We start from the raw sequence: 19611 nt of genomic DNA, 5'->3' as shown, positions 1-19611 counted from the left end.
TTAATTAAGAGATTTAAAAATGAGGGTTCTAAAGAATATCAAATCTTGATAATCCTTTTTCGATCTTCATGCGAGTTTAATTTTGCAATATGAAAATAGGGAAATATCGTAGATTGGCGATATCCCACAGCATGAATATTGCGTGAAAATATATTTCTTAAAAATAGGTATTTTGATTCGAAGAAATATAAAATGATTTTTCAAATGACTTGCTAGAAATAACTTTTCCACTTAAGGATAATCATGCAAGTTAATGATCCTATTGGGAGGATTACTAGGTGATTTAAATTTTACGTTTATTTATAAATACCAAAATAAATTAATATCGAAGATATCCTTTCAGAAGGTAGGGGACAATCTTAGCGTGATTTTTTGAAAACACAATCAGCCTACTAGATACCTGTGTATCGATAATTTTTCATGTGATTTAAATAATTATATCGAATTTATAAATTTATTTAAACTCTTGATCGCTCTATGAATCAGTGTTACTAATTTTGTCGACATGTTACTGCAACATGGATATGATAAATGTGTTTTGTTTGGGTACAAACTACACAAGCACATATAATATATATATGGTATTTTGAGATTTCTACATGATTTTTAAAAACATTATATATTTTTTATGCATTTTATTAGTAATTGATAATAAAACTTTATTGAACTAGTATTCATCTAAAAAAACAAACAATTCAAATGCTATGATTTTCGATAATAAATATAATTCTTCAACAATATTAATATATTTATATACACACACACACATATATAATTTTTAAAACAAGTGTAAATTCTTACCAATCAAAAAAATGTAAACTAAACTAAACTAAACTAAATTAATTATTTAGCCGACAATAATTTAAAATTATATTATGATGAGCCCTAATAATTCAAATAAAAACTGATTGTTTGGTCTGTATATAATGAATTATGTAAATATTTAAACTAAAATTTGAAAAAAATGATATTTTAGTAATGTTGCATAGGACATCCATTTAACCATGGTTAAAATTGGATTTTCTCAAATATGTTTTTTATTAGTTAGTTGCATTTTTCTGCAACAAAATTAGTGTTATGATTAAAATGAAAAAATCATAAAAGTTTAATAGTTTTTTTGGTAATTAAGTCTTTCAAAAAATAAATTTTCATTAAACATTTTGACCATCGATCAATGACGGACCCAGAATGTTATAATGAAAATACTAATTATCATGAAAAATTACCTTAAAGATAGAATGTTATTATTATTTCAAGTTGTTACTAATAAAAAATATAATATTATTTTAATATGATAATAGATAATATGACATATTATTATTTTAAATTGTTATTAATAGAATATATTATTTTAATACGATAACAAATGATGTGGCATTTTACTATACATATATAAGAGCATGTGGTAAGGTTGACTATAATGAATAACATTAATGGTCTTTTTGAAAATTTTGATTTTATTTGAAATTTTTAATTTGATCAAAAGACATGTTTGGACACATAAAGAAAGTTAGATTTGAAATCAAGACAAGTATAAATATGAGAATATGAAATGACATCTCAAATAATGTCATTCGAATCTAAAATTTAAAATGATATTCATGTTCTCAAATGTGATCTAATATCATTTGAATTTATTGTATATGATATAAAAATAAGTCTAATTATATTTAAGAAGGCTAAATAAGTTTTTATAATAGAAATATTTTTTCTTTTATTTAGATTTTTGAGCTTTAGTACCCCTAACATGTCATCCATGGCTCCTGACCAAGAGCGTGTTTGTCCCGGCTTTAAGCCGAGACTTAAAACTATCTCGGACTTAAATTTAGAAAATATTTAATTCTGTAATAAATCAAAAGTCGGTTTAAAATCAAAAATAAGTCAAAAACTGACTTTAGTTTGAGATATTTTTTTTCAGTGACTTAGTTTGTTTGAATTTTTTTCTTGATAAAGATTACCCGTTTACTCTCGACAAATCGATATGGATCGGAATGGAAGTGTGTTACAGTCGGCAAACTTATTCTCACTATCATCTTAACCAAAATGAAGGACAGTAATTGTAATTATCCTCCTATGATGAAGCTAACAAATCCGCAATTATGTCCAACTTGCTCACGAATCTAAACGTATAAAACAACAATTAAGAGCAAGTCCAAGAGATGCCCTATATCATGTCTTAAGTTATAATTTAGGGCAAATGACCAAAAAACTTGATCCAACAATGTCCTAGTGTTGCCTTGTATCACTAGGACAACGCCCTATTTTTTAGGCACATCTCACTTTGCCCTATTCAATATTTTATTATAAATTCTCATTACACTCTTTTTCTCTCTCTACTTTTATATTATGCTTAAATGATGAAAGAGAGTCTTTAATAATAAAATATTAAACATAGTGTGAGAATAAGGCACATTGTTGGAGTTCAAGTTAGTAAAGTATGTCCTAAATTACTAGGACATAATATTTTATATTATATTTGGGGCATGAATAGGACACTCTTGGACTTGCTCTAACACACTATCGATTTAGCTAAAAATACATGTATGCTTTGCAGCACAAGTGGGAGCATCTAACAATAAAAGCGATTGATTGTACTCATAAAAATGGTCCATTATAAATTACTACTCGTTCATTGGTAATTGCTATAATTGCATTTATTTATTGCTTATTCTGGATAAATTACCATTTTAAAAGATTTTTACAGATTTTAAAATATCAAGTGCTGCAAGACAATAACGCATGAACCCATTTGGAATTGTATTCTAAGTCGATTTTTCGAGTTTAGATTTTTTTTTTTTGTAATTTTTGTATCAAATTGAATTGTAGTCTGGGTGTAAGTAAATACTGTGCTCCAGTCAAACATATTTTTAGAAAAGTGAAGTTGAATGTGACATAATTTGTGGTATTTATTAGAGACGTTTTCTAAAAATTGATCCGAATTAATTTGTGCAATAAAGTGAAATGACTTTTCTAAATTAATCCCCTTTTTTTTCAGAAAATCAGCCCAATGTTAGAAGTGTGTACAATCATAATACTATCGATCTTTTTGTGTATTCACTTAATCGAGTCCAAATTGAGTTTAGTCAAATAAAAAGAACGGGCATTGTTACTCCAGATTAAATCTAGTCAAACGGATGATTATTGTTTTCGTCGAATACAAATTCCAATTAAATTAATTTAAAAATCAGTTCCTTCATTATTGTCGATCTAAAAAATGATTAATTAATTCGGTGAATGAATAAATCAGAAATGAAACAAAAAGAAAAAAGAACAATTTTGAGAACACTACAACTGTCCACAAGTAGACAATTTCAAATGAAATAGAAAAAAAATTCTAAATTGGAAGGTTTTGAATGAATATTGATACAAAACTTTCGTCGCCCTATCTATATGCATGTTTGGTATCAAAAATTCCACAGATTCATTATTTTAATATAATTTGATAGCTACCACATAAATATATTACTATAATTTCTGGTCAAAACAATATAGAGTAGTATTATACTTTGAACTTTGAATGTGCTCACTTTCCACCACATGCATACAGACAAACTCCACACAAACTCATGTTTATACTCCTCTGTTTGACTGGCTTAAATATATACAAATTCTATGGTGTCATCAAAATGATACAATATTCGCCTACTTTCATGAGAATGGTTTAATTAATGGATAAATGCTATACATTTATATTTATATTATTCTCTAGAAGCTAAGTAAATTATATTTCTCTGCAAAAGTAATTCTTTGTGTTATTTAAATTAGAATTCAACAAAATAAAATTTATAATTTTTAAAACAAAAATTTAATTTATAAAATATTGGGTATGGAATATCAAATAAGACAGTGTGCCTGTTTGGCCGAGACTGATCAGATTTTTTGATAAGAAGCTAGCTTTTACATTTCGTAACCCGTTTATGTAAAAAATCAGAATAAGAAGTTGAGAATGCTTAGTTTTTGTTTTTTTTTTTCCAAACAGCTTAATCGACATCTTATTTCTAGTTCACTTATTTAATTTGCGGAAGAAAGTAAATTTTTTTAAAAGTTTACAGATACGACTGATGTGAACCAATTTAAACCCTTTTTCTGTCGTTTATAATATAGAATAAGCAAGGGTATCGTTCAACGCCAAGGATCAAGGGCTTACTTCTCTTCTGTTTTTTTTAAACAAATAAATGATTTGATTTTTGTTTTTATAACTAATCTAAATATTAATCTAATATAAATTAACTCAAAAGCAATTAAAAAAATATGTTGGAAAGCATGAATATCCACCACTAAACTTATGACACAATTCTGAATCCTTTGATATGTTAAAAGAGATACTTATAGAGAACTTGCCATGGACCGCATAGAAACAAGCTCTGCTATTCGCATAACCCCATGGACCGCATAGAAAGGTTAAAACGAATTACACACTAATACAATTAATCCCATGTCCGCATAGAAAGATTAATTGACTTTGCAGAGATAACAATCACATAACAAATTGGGATGTCCGCATACCCTAGTTAATTCAAGCATCTCTACAAGCATTGACGTATATATAAGCACAATCAAAACAAATCTCCATAACTCAAAACTGTATAATTGTCATAAGGTTCAGGGCTTCAAAACAGCCCTCCAACAATGGAGGTTTAGCCAAGCATAATAAAGATAAGACAAGTAAGAATCATGAAAAGAATAGAATACGATACAAAGTGTCGATCCTTTCTCTTCTTCTCCGTGGCTCTCCTCCTGATGATATGTATGTAATATTCTATCTAATAAAACCTAATACAAAAGTGTTTTTATTCTAATAGGAATACACAAGGCAATTCCGAAACTGAATAGGCTTCACAAAGGTCAAAATTCGCAGTTGACTTTCTCCCCTGTTCCTGGGCTGTTTCAGTAGGCTTTTGATATCTGGACTCATCTAGAATGATAGAAAATTAAATTATCTTCGCGTGGGCTGTTTACTCGCCCAAATCCGACTTCTAGAACTCAAGATATGGCCCAAACAATATTCCGAATGCGGGTAGCCCAATAGTTGCGAATTTTCTTCTAATTTGTCCAAATCCTTTCCAATTTAGAATTCCTTGCTCCCTACAATAAGATATTAAAATATAATTAATATATGTCCAATTAAATGCAAAATATAACTAATATGAGAATAATTATCATCTAAAATATATATAAATATATACTCTATCAAATATCCCCACACTTAGCATATTGCACGTCCTCGGGCAAACAAAGAATACAAATATTACTAACTAACTACTAACATCACTTTCGTGGATGACACGATTGCATTGAGCGTATGAAACAAGCCGTTAAACCCCTAGGCAGCCCTAGTAGGACGAGTGTTGTCTCGTGAGGGTTTATAGAGGATATACCCACAAAATCAAATATTTTCAATCATCAAGTCTCAAGAACTAACAACATCATCGTACTCCACATATGCAAACCTCAATTACATAACAATCTGAACAAGTGTGAAAGTACCAGTACTATCACGTATGCATCATTGTACACAACAATCCAAGCGTGCACACAATGTCTAGATAGACAAAAATATCATGAAATATACATCAAAGTCGCATCCAATAAGTAAGCATGCTATGGATAGAAAATCTCACATTGCTCTCAATTCACACAAGTGTTTGGGTGTAAGTGTTTCACTCAAATTCAATCAATATGGACATGCACTACCATAAACTTGGTTGTCCACCAAATCTCCACTACTTTGTATATATGCACGCACAAATCAAAAGGACTTTGTTAAGGGTTGTAACGAGGCTTAGGCAGGGGCAGGATATCAAAGAAAAAGGCTAACAAGTGGCTAACTCGATAACTAATAGAGCACAATGTTCACTTTTGATTAAGCACTCAACATGAAATTTGAATCATGTAAAAGGTGATCAAGCTTTCACAAGCATTAAAGCCCAAGCACATAATTATGTACTTCCCATCTTTCACATTGTAACACCAATGAACACATTCTCCACTTGATATTTCTTTTTTTTTTCTTTTCAAAGTCAAGTTATTCTCCAGTAACCAAGGGCAGTGAAAAGTCACCAAGAAAAATAAGAGGAATTAATTTGATCCCCTTAATTTCTAGTACAATTGTGCTTAATACCAGCACGTGCACATGGATCGTCCTTTTCATATGACATTGCAATTGCCACCCATTGATCTCAAAGGAGGACCCGATACTTTGTTTTTTTTTTCTTGATTCCCACTAACTTTCACCCTTTAACAAAGAAATCCCCACACTTGAATGTTAACCACTGCTCTAATGAATAAAAAAAATGCTCTACTAGTCATCAAGACAAGAATAAACAAGTAGGCTCAAAATTCATAGATTGGTGATAAACAAAAAAAATGGATACAAGCTTCAAGGGGGTTCACTAAGGATATAATTATTTGGGTACTGTTTGGATAAATGAGGTTAATCCTAGTGCCTTTATCATTTTCATGCATACACATAACATTTTCATCTCAATAAGGTTTAAACCATGTTCTAGAGCAACAAGCCAAATGATGAACACCACTCACAAAAGAATTAGATTGATATAAAATGTATCAATCATATATTAGGCTCAAAATCTCACAAGGTGAAAGCATGCTTTACTCATAGAAATTAACTAAGATGCATCTCAAGTTTTAACATTTTCGCAAGCACACACAAGGAATTATCATGCATTGAATGATTTTTATCATGGATATGATGCTCAGAACTAATCATGCAAATTAGTCTACAATATGTGTTTAAGTACTCACTAAACATGCTTTGAGACAAGATAATTATATACAAAATTTTTTAAAATTTTCAATTTTTTTTTGGATTTTTAAAATAATATTTTAAAAAAATAAAAATAAAAATAATATAATTATTCGTGAGAACACATCCCCACACTTGGATGGTTCATTGTCCTCAATGAATAATATAAGATATATAACATAATATCTAATATCTAATATAATAATATATAACATAATATATAATATAATGAATAATTTAGAATACTTCCCTGAAGCGTCTTGATAGTGATATGAGAACCGGACTTGTCTGGCATAAGAATATAGTAGAAATGTAGCATCCATCCTTAACATCAGGATTGTTGGACCAATGGTTCACCGCATTGACCTTTAATCAGGAGCTCAAGGGTTCGATTCCTTTCAGCAACATTTGTTTTGTCCACCATGACACAACTCAAGGAATATCAAAGCAGTTGGCCTGCTTCTAAATTAATAAACTTGGGCTGGGCCCACTGCAATTTGGAGAGGTTACGCATGCTTGAGTTTGAGTGGGCTGGTGGGCTGGAACATAAACAAATGAAGAAAATTGGACAGAGTCTGAAGACGCCCGGCTTGGTGATTAAAAACGCCCGTCCTGGGATTCTGTTTATGAGCTCCAGAAGCTTTCGCACGGTAAGCAGGGATGACGCACGGCAGATAGACAAAAGTTATAAATAATTTGTCCAGGAAACTCAGCACTCAGCAGCACCATAACAGATATGTCAGCCAATCTTCAACTTCTTGTTAAATCCCGAGATTTTTCATACAATTTTTTTTTTTTTACACCAAAAATTATTTTATAATCCTGCAACACTTCACAAACACTATCAAAATACCTTAAGGGAGTTATAAAAAAATCAAAAAAAAAAAAACTATCTAATAATAATAATAATAATAATAATAATATAACTAATCATACCGTAGACTTGGGTTGCCTCCCAAGAAGCGCTTTTCTTTTACGTCTTTGGCTAGACGTTGTGCCTTCACTTTCAAGGTGGATACATCAACACAATTAAATCAATTCCAAGCTTATGAATGTCGTCATGAAAATTGCACAGTTTGAACGGCATCCAAAAAATTAATTTGATTGAGAATACGAAACTTGTTGAAAAATTACTCACTTTCTCGCTGAAAGGTATATGATACCTAAAGTGAGTTGGCAAAGGCTTCCACTCGAGTTTAGGTGCATCTTGCAATACCAAAAGAAACCCCAACTCCTTCAAAATTTTGTGTATCCCCTCAAGAGCAAAATTTTCAAATTCAAGAATGAACGAAGAAGTTGATTTATCAATAGTGCATATAGGAGTCACAGAAATTTCTTCAACTCCAACAAACCCCAACCCTCGCAAATCTTTACTATCTTCTCCAGAAACCACATCTTCTAATTTTTCTTCCACTATTTCGGAATCTTGTTTAGTAATGCTTTCTTCCATAGTAGCTATCTTTGTATCCGCGTGGTATTCCTTCTCCATCTCATTTACTTTTGTCTGCATCAATCTAGACGGAAAAGGAATACGATGAAAGCGACTTTTAAAATCAACTGGACAAGAAAAGTTAGGAGACTTCTCTTTGGGTACTGTTGCAACCACTTCTTCATTGTTATTCTGCAGATTACCAAGTTCTTTCTCTGGTTCATCAAGTATGTCACTAAGTTGTGAAATAGAGCATCCTGCACCTAGTGACTTGTAGGCGGTAATGACATTCAAATGCTCAAATTTTGGCTGTGGTTGTGTAGTTTTATGAGTTGCAACCAACTCATGTTTTTGATTTATTTTGTCACCCACATCCCCAAGTTGTGTTGGCACCTCCTTGATGTCTTGAGAATTTTTGGAACTTCGTTTTTGCATCTCCAACTGTCCCTCAACTAATTTGGTCAATAATATTTCAATATTGTTTCCACTAGTTAAATTGTGATGGAGTGGTTCCCTTTGCTGAAAACCTGAATGTGGAGAATTGTCCCGAAACTGAAATCCATATAGAGCACCATTCGTATCTTCATTCCTTATGTGATCTCCCATCCTTGAATTATATATATCTAAGAAATGATTTGCTTCCTGATTTTCATAACCAAAAGATGGGCAAGAATCGGTAGAATGTCCTGGAGTTGCGCAAAAATCACATACTTGAATTTGAGGTGTTCTTCCAATTTGAATTAATGCACTCAACCTCTCCAAGTTTTGTTCAATCTTTGTCAACCTTTGATCAGATTCAACTCCTAAAATTGATTCCGACCTTGCGCGACTCCCATAGTCTAGTTCGTTGGCGGCTCTTTTAGATATTAGTTGTTCAGCAGCATCATGAGATAAATCAATAAAAGCACCTCTAGCAGAAGAATCCAATAATCTCCTTTCATACTCATTCAGACCCTGATAGAAGAAGTGTAATAGACTCCCTTTTGAAAAACCATGTTGAGGACATCTTTTCTGTAACTTTTGGAATCTAGCATAATACTCAACATACGTCTCAGTTGCATATTGTTGAATTCCAGCTATTTGACTTCTCGTGCTTATCACTCTAGTTGCTGGATAAAACTTCTGCAAAAATTCTCGTACTAGCTTTTCCCAAGAAGTAATGAACCCCATAGGCAAATCTTCGAACCAATCCAAAGCTGCTCCATCAAGTGAAAATGGAAAAGCCTTCATCTTTAAAATCTGAGGATCCGCCATATCAGGTCCCATGCATTCCACAATAGTCACAAATCTCGAAAGGTGTTGGTTTGGCTCTTCAGTTGGAAGATCATGGAAGACGGGTAATCTCATTAGAAGATTCTGTTTGAGCTCGAAATTACTACTCTTCCCTGCAATCGGCTCAGGATACACCATACAAGTATTTCCATAACTAGCAATCGACACCGCAACATCATCACGCAGTGTTGGAATTGCCATGTCAACTACTCAAAAGGTTCCACCTTATACCTGAAACAAAACAAGCAACGGAGGAGAAAAGAAAAAAAAGAAAAAATATGTACAAAAAATACAAAACAAAAGAAAAGCAAAATTTAATCCCCGGCAGCGGCGCCAAAAATTGATGTGAACCAATTTAAACCCTTTTTCTGTCGTTTATAATATAGAATAAGCAAGGGTATCGTTCAACGCCAAGGATCAAGGGCTTACTTCTCTTCTGTTTTTTTTAAACAAATAAATGATTTGATTTTTGTTTTTATAACTAATCTAAATATTAATCTAATATAAATTAACTCAAAAGCAATTAAAAAAATATGTTGGAAAGCATGAATATCCACCACTAAACTTATGACACAATTCTGAATCCTTTGATATGTTAAAAGAGATACTTATAGAGAACTTGCCATGGACCGCATAGAAACAAGCTCTGCTATTCGCATAACCCCATGGACCGCATAGAAAGGTTAAAACGAATTACACACTAATACAATTAATCCCATGTCCGCATAGAAAGATTAATTGACTTTGCAGAGATAACAATCACATAACAAATTGGGATGTCCGCATACCCTAGTTAATTCAAGCATCTCTACAAGCATTGACGTATATATAAGCACAATCAAAACAAATCTCCATAACTCAAAACTGTATAATTGTCATAAGGTTCAGGGCTTCAAAACAGCCCTCCAACAATGGAGGTTTAGCCAAGCATAATAAAGATAAGACAAGTAAGAATCATGAAAAGAATAGAATACGATACAAAGTGTCGATCCTTTCTCTTCTTCTCCGTGGCTCTCCTCCTGATGATATGTATGTAATATTCTATCTAATAAAACCTAATACAAAAGTGTTTTTATTCTAATAGGAATACACAAGGCAATTCCGAAACTGAATAGGCTTCACAAAGGTCAAAATTCGCAGTTGATTTTCTCCCCTGTTCCTGGGCTGTTTCAGTAGGCTTTTGATATCTGGACTCATCTAGAATGATAGAAAATTAAATTATCTTCGCGTGGGCTGTTTACTCGCCCAAATCCGACTTCTAGAACTCAAGATATGGCCCAAACAATATTCCGAATGCGGGTAGCCCAATAGTTGCGAATTTTCTTCTAATTTGTCCAAATCCTTTCCAATTTAGAATTCCTTGCTCCCTACAATAAGATATTAAAATATAATTAATATATGTCCAATTAAATGCAAAATATAACTAATATGAGAATAATTATCATCTAAAATATATATAAATATATACTCTATCAACGACCCCGAGTATTCCTGTGTAAGAGTATATCCAAGAGACTCCTTGTTGGCTCTTAAATATAATATTAAAAATGTGGTTTTTAGTAATTTAGGACAAAGTTAAGAGTGTAAATTCCAACAATACTCTCTGCATCTCTTCTCTATTTCATATTTTATTCATATATTGGGCTCCACTATAACAAAAAAAAGGGAAAGATGGAGGTGAATTGGAGGGAAGAATTTTTTTATTGTGAAAAAATAAGTTAGGAGCCATGTGGTGGCTCTTAACTTTGAGGAGAGAGGAGAGAGAAACAAGAGTCTCTTAGTGATTTAAGAGTCACTTGGAGCAATATTTTTCCTCTCCTTTCTCAAATCTCAAGTTAGGATCCTAAAGGAAGAGTATCTTCGACCTGCTCTAAGACATGTATGTGAGCAGGTGTATTTACAAAGTACAAGTGTACAAGGGCAGATGAGGAATTTCGAGGTACGATAGCGGCTGAAGATTCGGACCTCCCATGAGTTTTGGTTGCTACTATTCCTATGTTTGTTTAAGTACCTCTCTTCTTCACTCCTACGTGTCAATCTCACACTCCTCGGGATCCACAACTCATCTCAGCCGTTGGATCACTCCATCGAACTTGCCTCTCTCGGCTACACGTGCCTCCACTATTCTAGCTTTTCACTTCTACTAGTTCTACTAGTATTTGCATGAAATTCTCCTGCTCAACATAACAACATAACTTAACTTAGCCAGAGAGAGAGAGATGGTCTGAGAGAGAGAGGGAGAGAGATGGTTTCTGTTTTGATTGTTTATCTTGATACCCCTTCATGATGGCTACCAATAAGCTGACTAACTAATTGATACAAAGTGTTTGATATTTTTTGCATTTATTAGAGAGGGTGAAATAAAATCACATAATTGATGTGGGATTCAAAAAGTCTCATGTTTTGTGTGTGTGATCTTGTACTTCCCAAAACTGTCACATGTTACTTCTTTAATCTTGAGTGATCTTGTCCAATCAGATTTCACTTGGCCTTTTTCAAGATTTCACCTTTTTTCTTGATTTGGGTCTTTTTTTATATAGAGTTGATCACCAAATGAATGTGGCATTTTTGCATGATTTGAGGGTGGGAATGGTGGATTGATCTTGTTTTATCACTTGGGTCATTCTTGTTTTCTGTTGGAAAGTTGGGATTTTTGATTGGGCTTGATGGAGAAAGATCAAGAATTGAGATTTGTGTGCAAGTGGTGTGACAAGAAGTACCCATGTGGGAAGTCACTTGGGGGTCACATGAGGTCTCATGTTATTGCTGCTGCAAATTCAGCTGAATCAGATGAAAAGTTGTCTGCTTTAATGGCTGAAACAGGCTTGATCAAGTGTGAGGCACCGTCGGTTGCCGCGGTGGCTGGAGCAGGTGGTGGTGGGATTAATGGGGACTTTGGTGGACCTTCTGGTGGTTATGGATTAAGAGAGAACCCAAAAAAGACTTGGAGGGCTGTTGGTTCAACTTTCCCAATACAGCAACAGGAGAGGATATGTAAGCAATGTGGTAAAGGGTTTCAATCACTTAAAGCATTGTGTGGTCATATGGCTTGTCATTCTGAGAAAGAGAGGGTTTTGAAAGATGATCATTCTTGGACTAGTGAGGATCCTAAGTTAGTGATGGATGGTCATTCTGATACTGAGGAAGCTGAGGATCTGAGGCGGCAGACAAGATCGAAAAGCAAAAGGTACAAGAGGATTGTTGTTAAGTCTTCTCATTTCAATTTGGTCAATAATAATAGTATCAACTATGGTTCTTCATCTGTTTCTGAGGTTTATGAGCAAGAACAGGAAGAGGTTGCTATATGTTTGATGATGTTGTCTAGGGATTCTGGGAATTGGGGTGGGGTTAATTCTGTTGTCGAATCGTCGGATAATAATTCAGTTATTTTAGAGACTAAGTCTTCATCTATTGACATGAAACTTGGTAGAAAGGGTGGTTTGAGTTTAGGACATGAGGCATTAGAAATGAAGAAATTGGGAGGAGCTAGGAAGTTAAAGTTGAGTGCTTTGGATGCTGAGAGTGTTCAACTGGAGAATTCTCATTCTGGGTATTTCAAAAATGGTGTTAAAATGGTTGATTCAGATATTTCCGTTGATGAGTTGTTCCGATATGGTGAATACAGGAAGTCCCTTAAGGGCCACGAGGGAGTTGAGATTTCGAATGCTGATATGGACATGGGTTTTAACAGAGGAAAGAATTATGAAACTGGACTAAGCAAGAGTTTTGGTAAAGAAAAAGGATTTAGTGAATTTGGGTCAAGTTCGAAGTCATTGAAGTATGATCTCAAGAGGACTAGAGATGCTCCTGAAAGTCCTGAGCTTCGTAAGGAATCACTAAGAAGATTGATTTATGAAGATTCTTCAGATGGAGAATTGAGCAAGAATGTTTATAAGAGAAGCAAGTACGAATGTTTGAACTGTAACAAGACTTTCAATTCTCACCAGGCACTAGGGGGACATAGACCCTGCCACAAAAAGCCCACTGCAAAATTTGGTTCGAGGTATGCAAGTGGTGAGAACAATTTAGATGATGATGATAATCCTCCTGATATGACACCCACAAGAAAGTATGAGAGTGTCAGTAACAAGAAACAATATGCTAGCAATGCTGCAAAGAAAATTAGGACGAAGAAAAACAAAGGGCATGAATGTCCAATCTGCTTTAGGATGTTCAAGTCTGGTCAAGCTTTAGGAGGTCACAAGAGGTCTCATTTTATTAATGGTGCTGAAGACTTCAGCAATCAAGTTCCACTTTTCAAACAAGATGCTGCTGAAATTCATGATATGATTGATCTTAATCTCCCTGCTCCTGAAGAAGATGAGGCGGATGAGAACGAAAAGTTCATCTACTAATATCAAAGCAGAAACAAGCACAAGTTCCTGGTTCATTTATCTTTGAAATTTAAACTACTGTTTTGTTCATGGTTCTTATAAGATGGTAGAGTATACAGAGCAATGTGCTGAAAACCTTTCGAATTATGCTCTATCATAGATTTTGCTTGGAAATTTTAGGATGTTAGAGAATCGACATTCAGCAATTCCGCTGCTGCCTATAGACCTTGATTTTTTTTTTGTTTGTCCCTCTTTTGCATGTTCCAAGAATGTGCTTCCAATTTTAAAAAATTTCAGTTCAGTTCTCTTTGATATTATCATATTAGAAGTTTCATATGATCATTGGAAAATATACCTTGTTAAGTTTTTTTGTGTGATTACTTTTTGTGTTGTTTATCTTGTTGTGCTTAAACATTAATTGGTCAAAGTAAGCTCTCCCACTTAAATAAAGGATTTGGTATATACTAACTGCACTAGCTGCTTTCACAATACCGTCCAGTAGTGTTAGGTCTGTAAACAGTCTCATTGGAAAATGGTCATTGGAAAATAGTCATGACCGAAATATTGGAATATTAACAGTTCATAGTTCACTAATTTTATGAGTGCATCGTCGTTTCTTGAAGTTCTATTCCAACTACTGATTGAACAAAGAAACTCCATACTTGTGTGTTTTACAAGATGATAGACTTTACCAGAAAAAGTTCCTCAAACAGAAGCTCGTAGGTTGATAACCAAATTAAATATTTTATGTAGCACAAAACATGTTTAAATTATGTCATTTTCTCTCTTCAGGTTGGACTTATATGTGTATACTTATTCCCATAGCACAACTTTCACATACATTTGCTTTTGTTTTCCGGAAACAAACTCTCTACTCTGTAGCTTGAGCTAATTTTAACTGGTATATACATGGTATGCTTTGTTTTGTTTTATTGCAGTACACTAGGCTTGCACAAAACACTGAGGACCAACTGATTCCTAACCGAAAGCACACGGTTTAATAATGTAAATGATAGGTCTCACACTCAAATAGGATCTGATGCCCTTTGGGACTAACTGATGTTATATACAAGTTTTTGAGGTTTAGGTACCAGACAAAGTCGAAATCACTTCATATGTGGCACCAAAGTTGTAGCTTTGGTTGCTTGAATATTAAGTGTAATGTCTTACCAATGTTTCTTTTCAGTTTGATCTTGGGAAGTTTCTAAAGCATCAAAAGTGATAAATAATGCAACACATCTTTGTTTGATGCACTTTTGATTCTGAATTTGATGTTGCATTTCTCCTACACAGGGCCTAGAAAAAAGCACTTGTAGGCACTATAAAAAAGTTGGCATATGACATGTACTTTTAAGATCAATATAGCTGTTTGCAAATTTTTACTTGCTCAAGTGATTGGAAAATACTTCAAATAGGTCAAAAAAGTTGGGAGTTAAAGGTTGGTTCTTACTGTTTTAAGTGAACTTCAGGTAGAATTATATTCTCTCTTTATAAACAAAAAGTTGGTCATGACTCTTTCATGTAACTTTGTTATTCTGATATATCCCAATATTTCTGAGTCTATTTTTCTCTCGACTCTTCATTTGCCTCAAATACTTGTGTCGGATTTTTGTCACTCGGACTTGGATACGAATACTTTGACACTTATCTTAAGCCGAAACATGTAAAGATTTTAAATCATTGCCTGAGTCTAATACTTGAACACGTATATATCTATGTCGAAAATGTCGAACACTTTTAACCGAGTTCGAGTAACACAGTCTAAAGTAAACAGAATAGATGACTACACACATATAATCTTCTCGTATAACCATTTGAATGCACAAAAAGTTTCTATGCAAGTGAAATCGTTTACTAGAACAGTGAATACATTCTTTGAAAACTCTGGGGTCTTGACATATGACAGTCTGGGGACACGATGTCTTGTAGTCTCAGCTTTCGGTTGGTGTTGAATGTTTGCTCCAGCCTGCAGGTAACCGACTTAATTCTTTACAAGATCGTATTCTCTGGCGAATGAGAAGATACGATACTTGCATCAGCTCTGTTGATCTGAATATCACATTATATGAAATCGATCAGCTCTGTCAAAATTATGTTGTTTTCTGCCGATTTTTTCAGTTTATGATGGATTCGTAATTTACTACCAATTGTGCCGTCTTTTGGAAAATTGCTATTTGCAGCTCTTGTTGCATGAGTAACTAATTGTGCTCAAAGTGATGCCCTCATTTTCAAGAATATACCAAATTTACATATGCTAGGATGCTACCAAAGTTAGTTCCTTGATTAGTACATCCACAACATAACATTAGGCTCAGTTTCTGAACAGGTTCAATGTACTCTGTAACGCAATAAAACATCAATAATAAGTCTTGTCTATAGCTTAGGCACCGGGCAAGCCCCATACATGGTCTTACGACTTTGCGGATACGTGTGTTTTTGGTAAACAGTCGCCCGGGCCTTTGGAAGTTTTTGCTTTTTTGACGTAGATGTGCACCAGAGGGCTCATATTGCTCTGCTTCTTACGGAGACTAACCTCAAAAATCAAACTATACCAATACAACATAATTAACTCAACGGGCATCAAATTAATTCATAATGACAGTATAATGACATGCAATTAGCATCATGCATGTGTAAGATTTGATATAGTAAAAGCTCTGTCATGGCCTCACTTGAAATAGAAGCATCACTGCTACTACTTTCAGATTTAGACGGCCTGGACGAAGATCTGATTCTTGCAGCAGGGCTTGTAGAGCAGTTGTAGGGAGAATGGAAGCCGCGCCATGGTATACATGTCCTGACTGGCCCCCGAATATCAGAACATTCCCTGATTCCAGTACGATTTTCTCAGCTTTGTCGACATCCCTCTGATCACCGTATAGAAAATCTCCAGACTCACCGATTAGAATGGAGACTATAGGCAGTCCTCTATTAACTATCAAGATTTTCTTGGCTTTCACTCTTGTCCTGTACAAGAGAACACGGAAACAAGGTTATCTCAAGAAAGGTTCCTATGAGCTCAGATTGAGTGGCGAATCGACGATCATCTGCAGATTTAAAGCCTGGCTGATTGTCTAGATGTTTCAAACCACTTGAAGCTTCCACAGGTGGATCATGCACCACCTTAAGCCTTCTCAAATCCATACAAGTGCTTCCAATGGGTACTAATTCATCGATGAACCTTCTATATTTAGCTGTCGAGGATCCTCCTGAGCGGTCTCGAGGGATTTCAGAGTTGTCAGCCCTGTCATCTAATTGATCAACATCACCACAGATCTGCAGATTCATTACAAACAGAGAATTAAACCTTTTTGAGTTTTTCAAAATACAACATGTAACAGTTAACTAAGTTTCACAATTTCATGATCTAATTAATTAATTTTGTTGCATAATTCAATATATTTAAATTACGTGTCAAAAATCAACACACTGGAAAATAAAAGTATTGTATAAGTATATAACTAATGCATACATACTAGAACTTAGGAGCAGGAACCATTACTTAAAATTAATTCGAAGCCCATTAGTTAAAACAATATATTAATAGAAAAATACATTTTTCTAAATTTATTGTTGAAATATATATTCTTAGTTCTTTTTTATCAAAATAGAGCCAATGTAAACTACTAACTAGTACTTCTTTGCGGCAAAATCAATTACATTATTATGTTTTTTTTAAAAGAAATGTTTATATCGATGACACTTACATAAATGTCATATTTATACCGATATTCAGTAGAATAATATACAAAGGCTTGATAATAATATAGAAGGGTTCGAATCTTGTGAATGATAAGTCGTATTTATGACCAAGGACGAGCTAGAATTTTGAAGTGGGGAGGGCAAAAATAAAATATAACAGAGAAGGAAAGAAGGATAAGAGAGTAAAAAAATTGCTATAATAATAGCCTGTAGAAGGAAGAGGGGTAAAAAATCTTTTATAATAATAATCTTTAGAAGGAAAAGGGACAAAAAATCCGTTATAATAATGGCCTGTAAGGATCAAACTTGAATCTCTTCCAAAAACACACAAGACCTCAACATGGGACAAGTGAACTATTTAAAGAAATTTTCAATAGAATATACAGGTTTTATGAGGGTCACTGGGCGCAAGTACCCCACTTCCTTCCGTGTTTGTGATTGTATTTAATTTAAAAATATAGGTGTTAATATTATCTTCCTTAATATTAGCATCCATATGATGTTTGTATCTAATGTGTTGTTGGCTGAGCCAAATGCAATCAAGAAAGATGTCATCTTAACTACTAATAAAGGTTGGAGCATATTTTTTATAATGTCTAATAGCCGAAATGCAATAGCTGCTATACCCAACTTTCCGTGTATTGCATGACTTAGATCCTCTTTTGTCAAAGTATTATCAATCTTATGCATAGCGTAGGTTTTGAGGGTTTTATATTTAGGCTGAGAAACATTAATCTTTTCTTAATTGCCGGTTAAGTTTTAGCACTAGATTGGCCTATCTACAAATCTTTGTTTAACGAAGTTGATTTTCTAGAAGGGAAAAAAAAAACCCACACAAAAGCAATCACCGAGAGCAACTATGTGGGCCTGCAGCCCAAATTATCGTGGACTCTCACATCCCAATTTGACAACCCATAAAGATTGAGTCGACCCATTTTCAAGTGTCGTATTTCTCTACTAGTGTACTGTTATCTTCCTCCTATAGCTAATTTGTTTTATATATTTCGTACAATTTCTTTATAAAAAAAAATTTGAGGCGAGGAACAATCAAAATGACCCGCTGACGAGTGGAAGGGTATGACTCAAAAATTGAAAATCGTATTCAAAATCAAGAAGAAATTATGGTAAACATATATTATGATATAATTTTACTTGTATATTTTTCGAATACACTTGGACATTCAGCCATGAATGATAGGGTATAATCCGGATCCATGCACTACATGACCCGGAGATGATCCCGGACCCAGGAGATGATCCCGGACCCTGGAGATGGCCCGGACCCAAGACACAATCCTAGACTTCGGAGATGATCCGGACCCGGGAGACGATCTCGGACTCAGACACAACCAATCCATCCCTCCCCCGGACCAGCACATGATGAATGGAAGACCCAGGTGATAGGGACAGAACATGAATAACTACTGTCAAGAAACGACAAGCTGACACGGGGACACGTGTAGGGATTCGAGACATACAGGTGTATGGCCAAGATTCAGGTTTCCTACCCTTAAACCCTAATCCTTGGCCTATAAATAGACCAAGGATAAGAGGTTTAAGGGCTCTCCTCTCTACTCTCTTCTCCTCTCTCTCTCTCTCTCTCTTCTGCCTCCACACTCATATTTCATACACACAGCAAACATAAACACACAAGCAACCACATACAGCAACCACCATACACACACCCTCTACATTGATAGATAGCTCATTTTCCGTCTGACTACTTTCGAGCCCGCTCTTACTCTCACGCCGGAGGCGCCTCGGGGTCCAAACCCCCCTCCGGCGTTGTTTTGCAGGCACCCATCCAGCAGCTACACCGCAAGACGACGGAGCAAGGCGGAGAAAGGGCCGGAACGGGATCTGGCGTTATCATTTGGCGCTAGAAGGAGGGCTGGTGTATCTCCGTCCTGTGGTCACGGTGCCACTGGACTCATCTTCATCAGCAAGCTCCCGACAAGGGAGTCCCGTTTCATCTCTGTAAGCTTCAACAAACTCCAACCTTTAAGACACCATCTTAGCCATGGCTATTCTGTTGTGTGCACGTTAGCAAACCCCACCCACAAGAAGGACAAAATTTGTCTCTAGTAAATTAAGCACTTTGTCTGGTA

At 34.6% G+C, this 19611-nt stretch overlaps 1 protein-coding gene across 1 annotated transcript; it reads left to right on the top strand.

The window, feature by feature from the left end:
- Positions 1-11425: 11425 nt before the first annotated feature.
- Positions 11426-14181, top strand: LOC108201802 (uncharacterized). Its single transcript, XM_017370092.2, has one exon. The coding sequence runs from the start codon at positions 12134-12136 to the stop codon at positions 13820-13822; it is 1689 nt and encodes a 562-aa protein (XP_017225581.1). The 5' UTR covers positions 11426-12133; the 3' UTR covers positions 13823-14181.
- The last annotated feature ends 5430 nt before the right edge of the window (positions 14182-19611 follow it).

This window comes from Daucus carota, chromosome 9 (assembly GCF_001625215.2).
Source record: "Daucus carota subsp. sativus chromosome 9, DH1 v3.0, whole genome shotgun sequence".
Taxonomy (NCBI): domain Eukaryota; kingdom Viridiplantae; phylum Streptophyta; class Magnoliopsida; order Apiales; family Apiaceae; genus Daucus; species Daucus carota.
This window is presented reverse-complemented; position numbering and strand designations above follow the sequence as displayed.

What these genes read in the sequence shown, in the direction of transcription:
- LOC108201802 (XM_017370092.2), top strand. Translation starts at nt 12,134, where the DNA reads ATGGAGAAAGATCAAGAATTGAGATTTGTGTGCAAGTGGTGTGACAAG.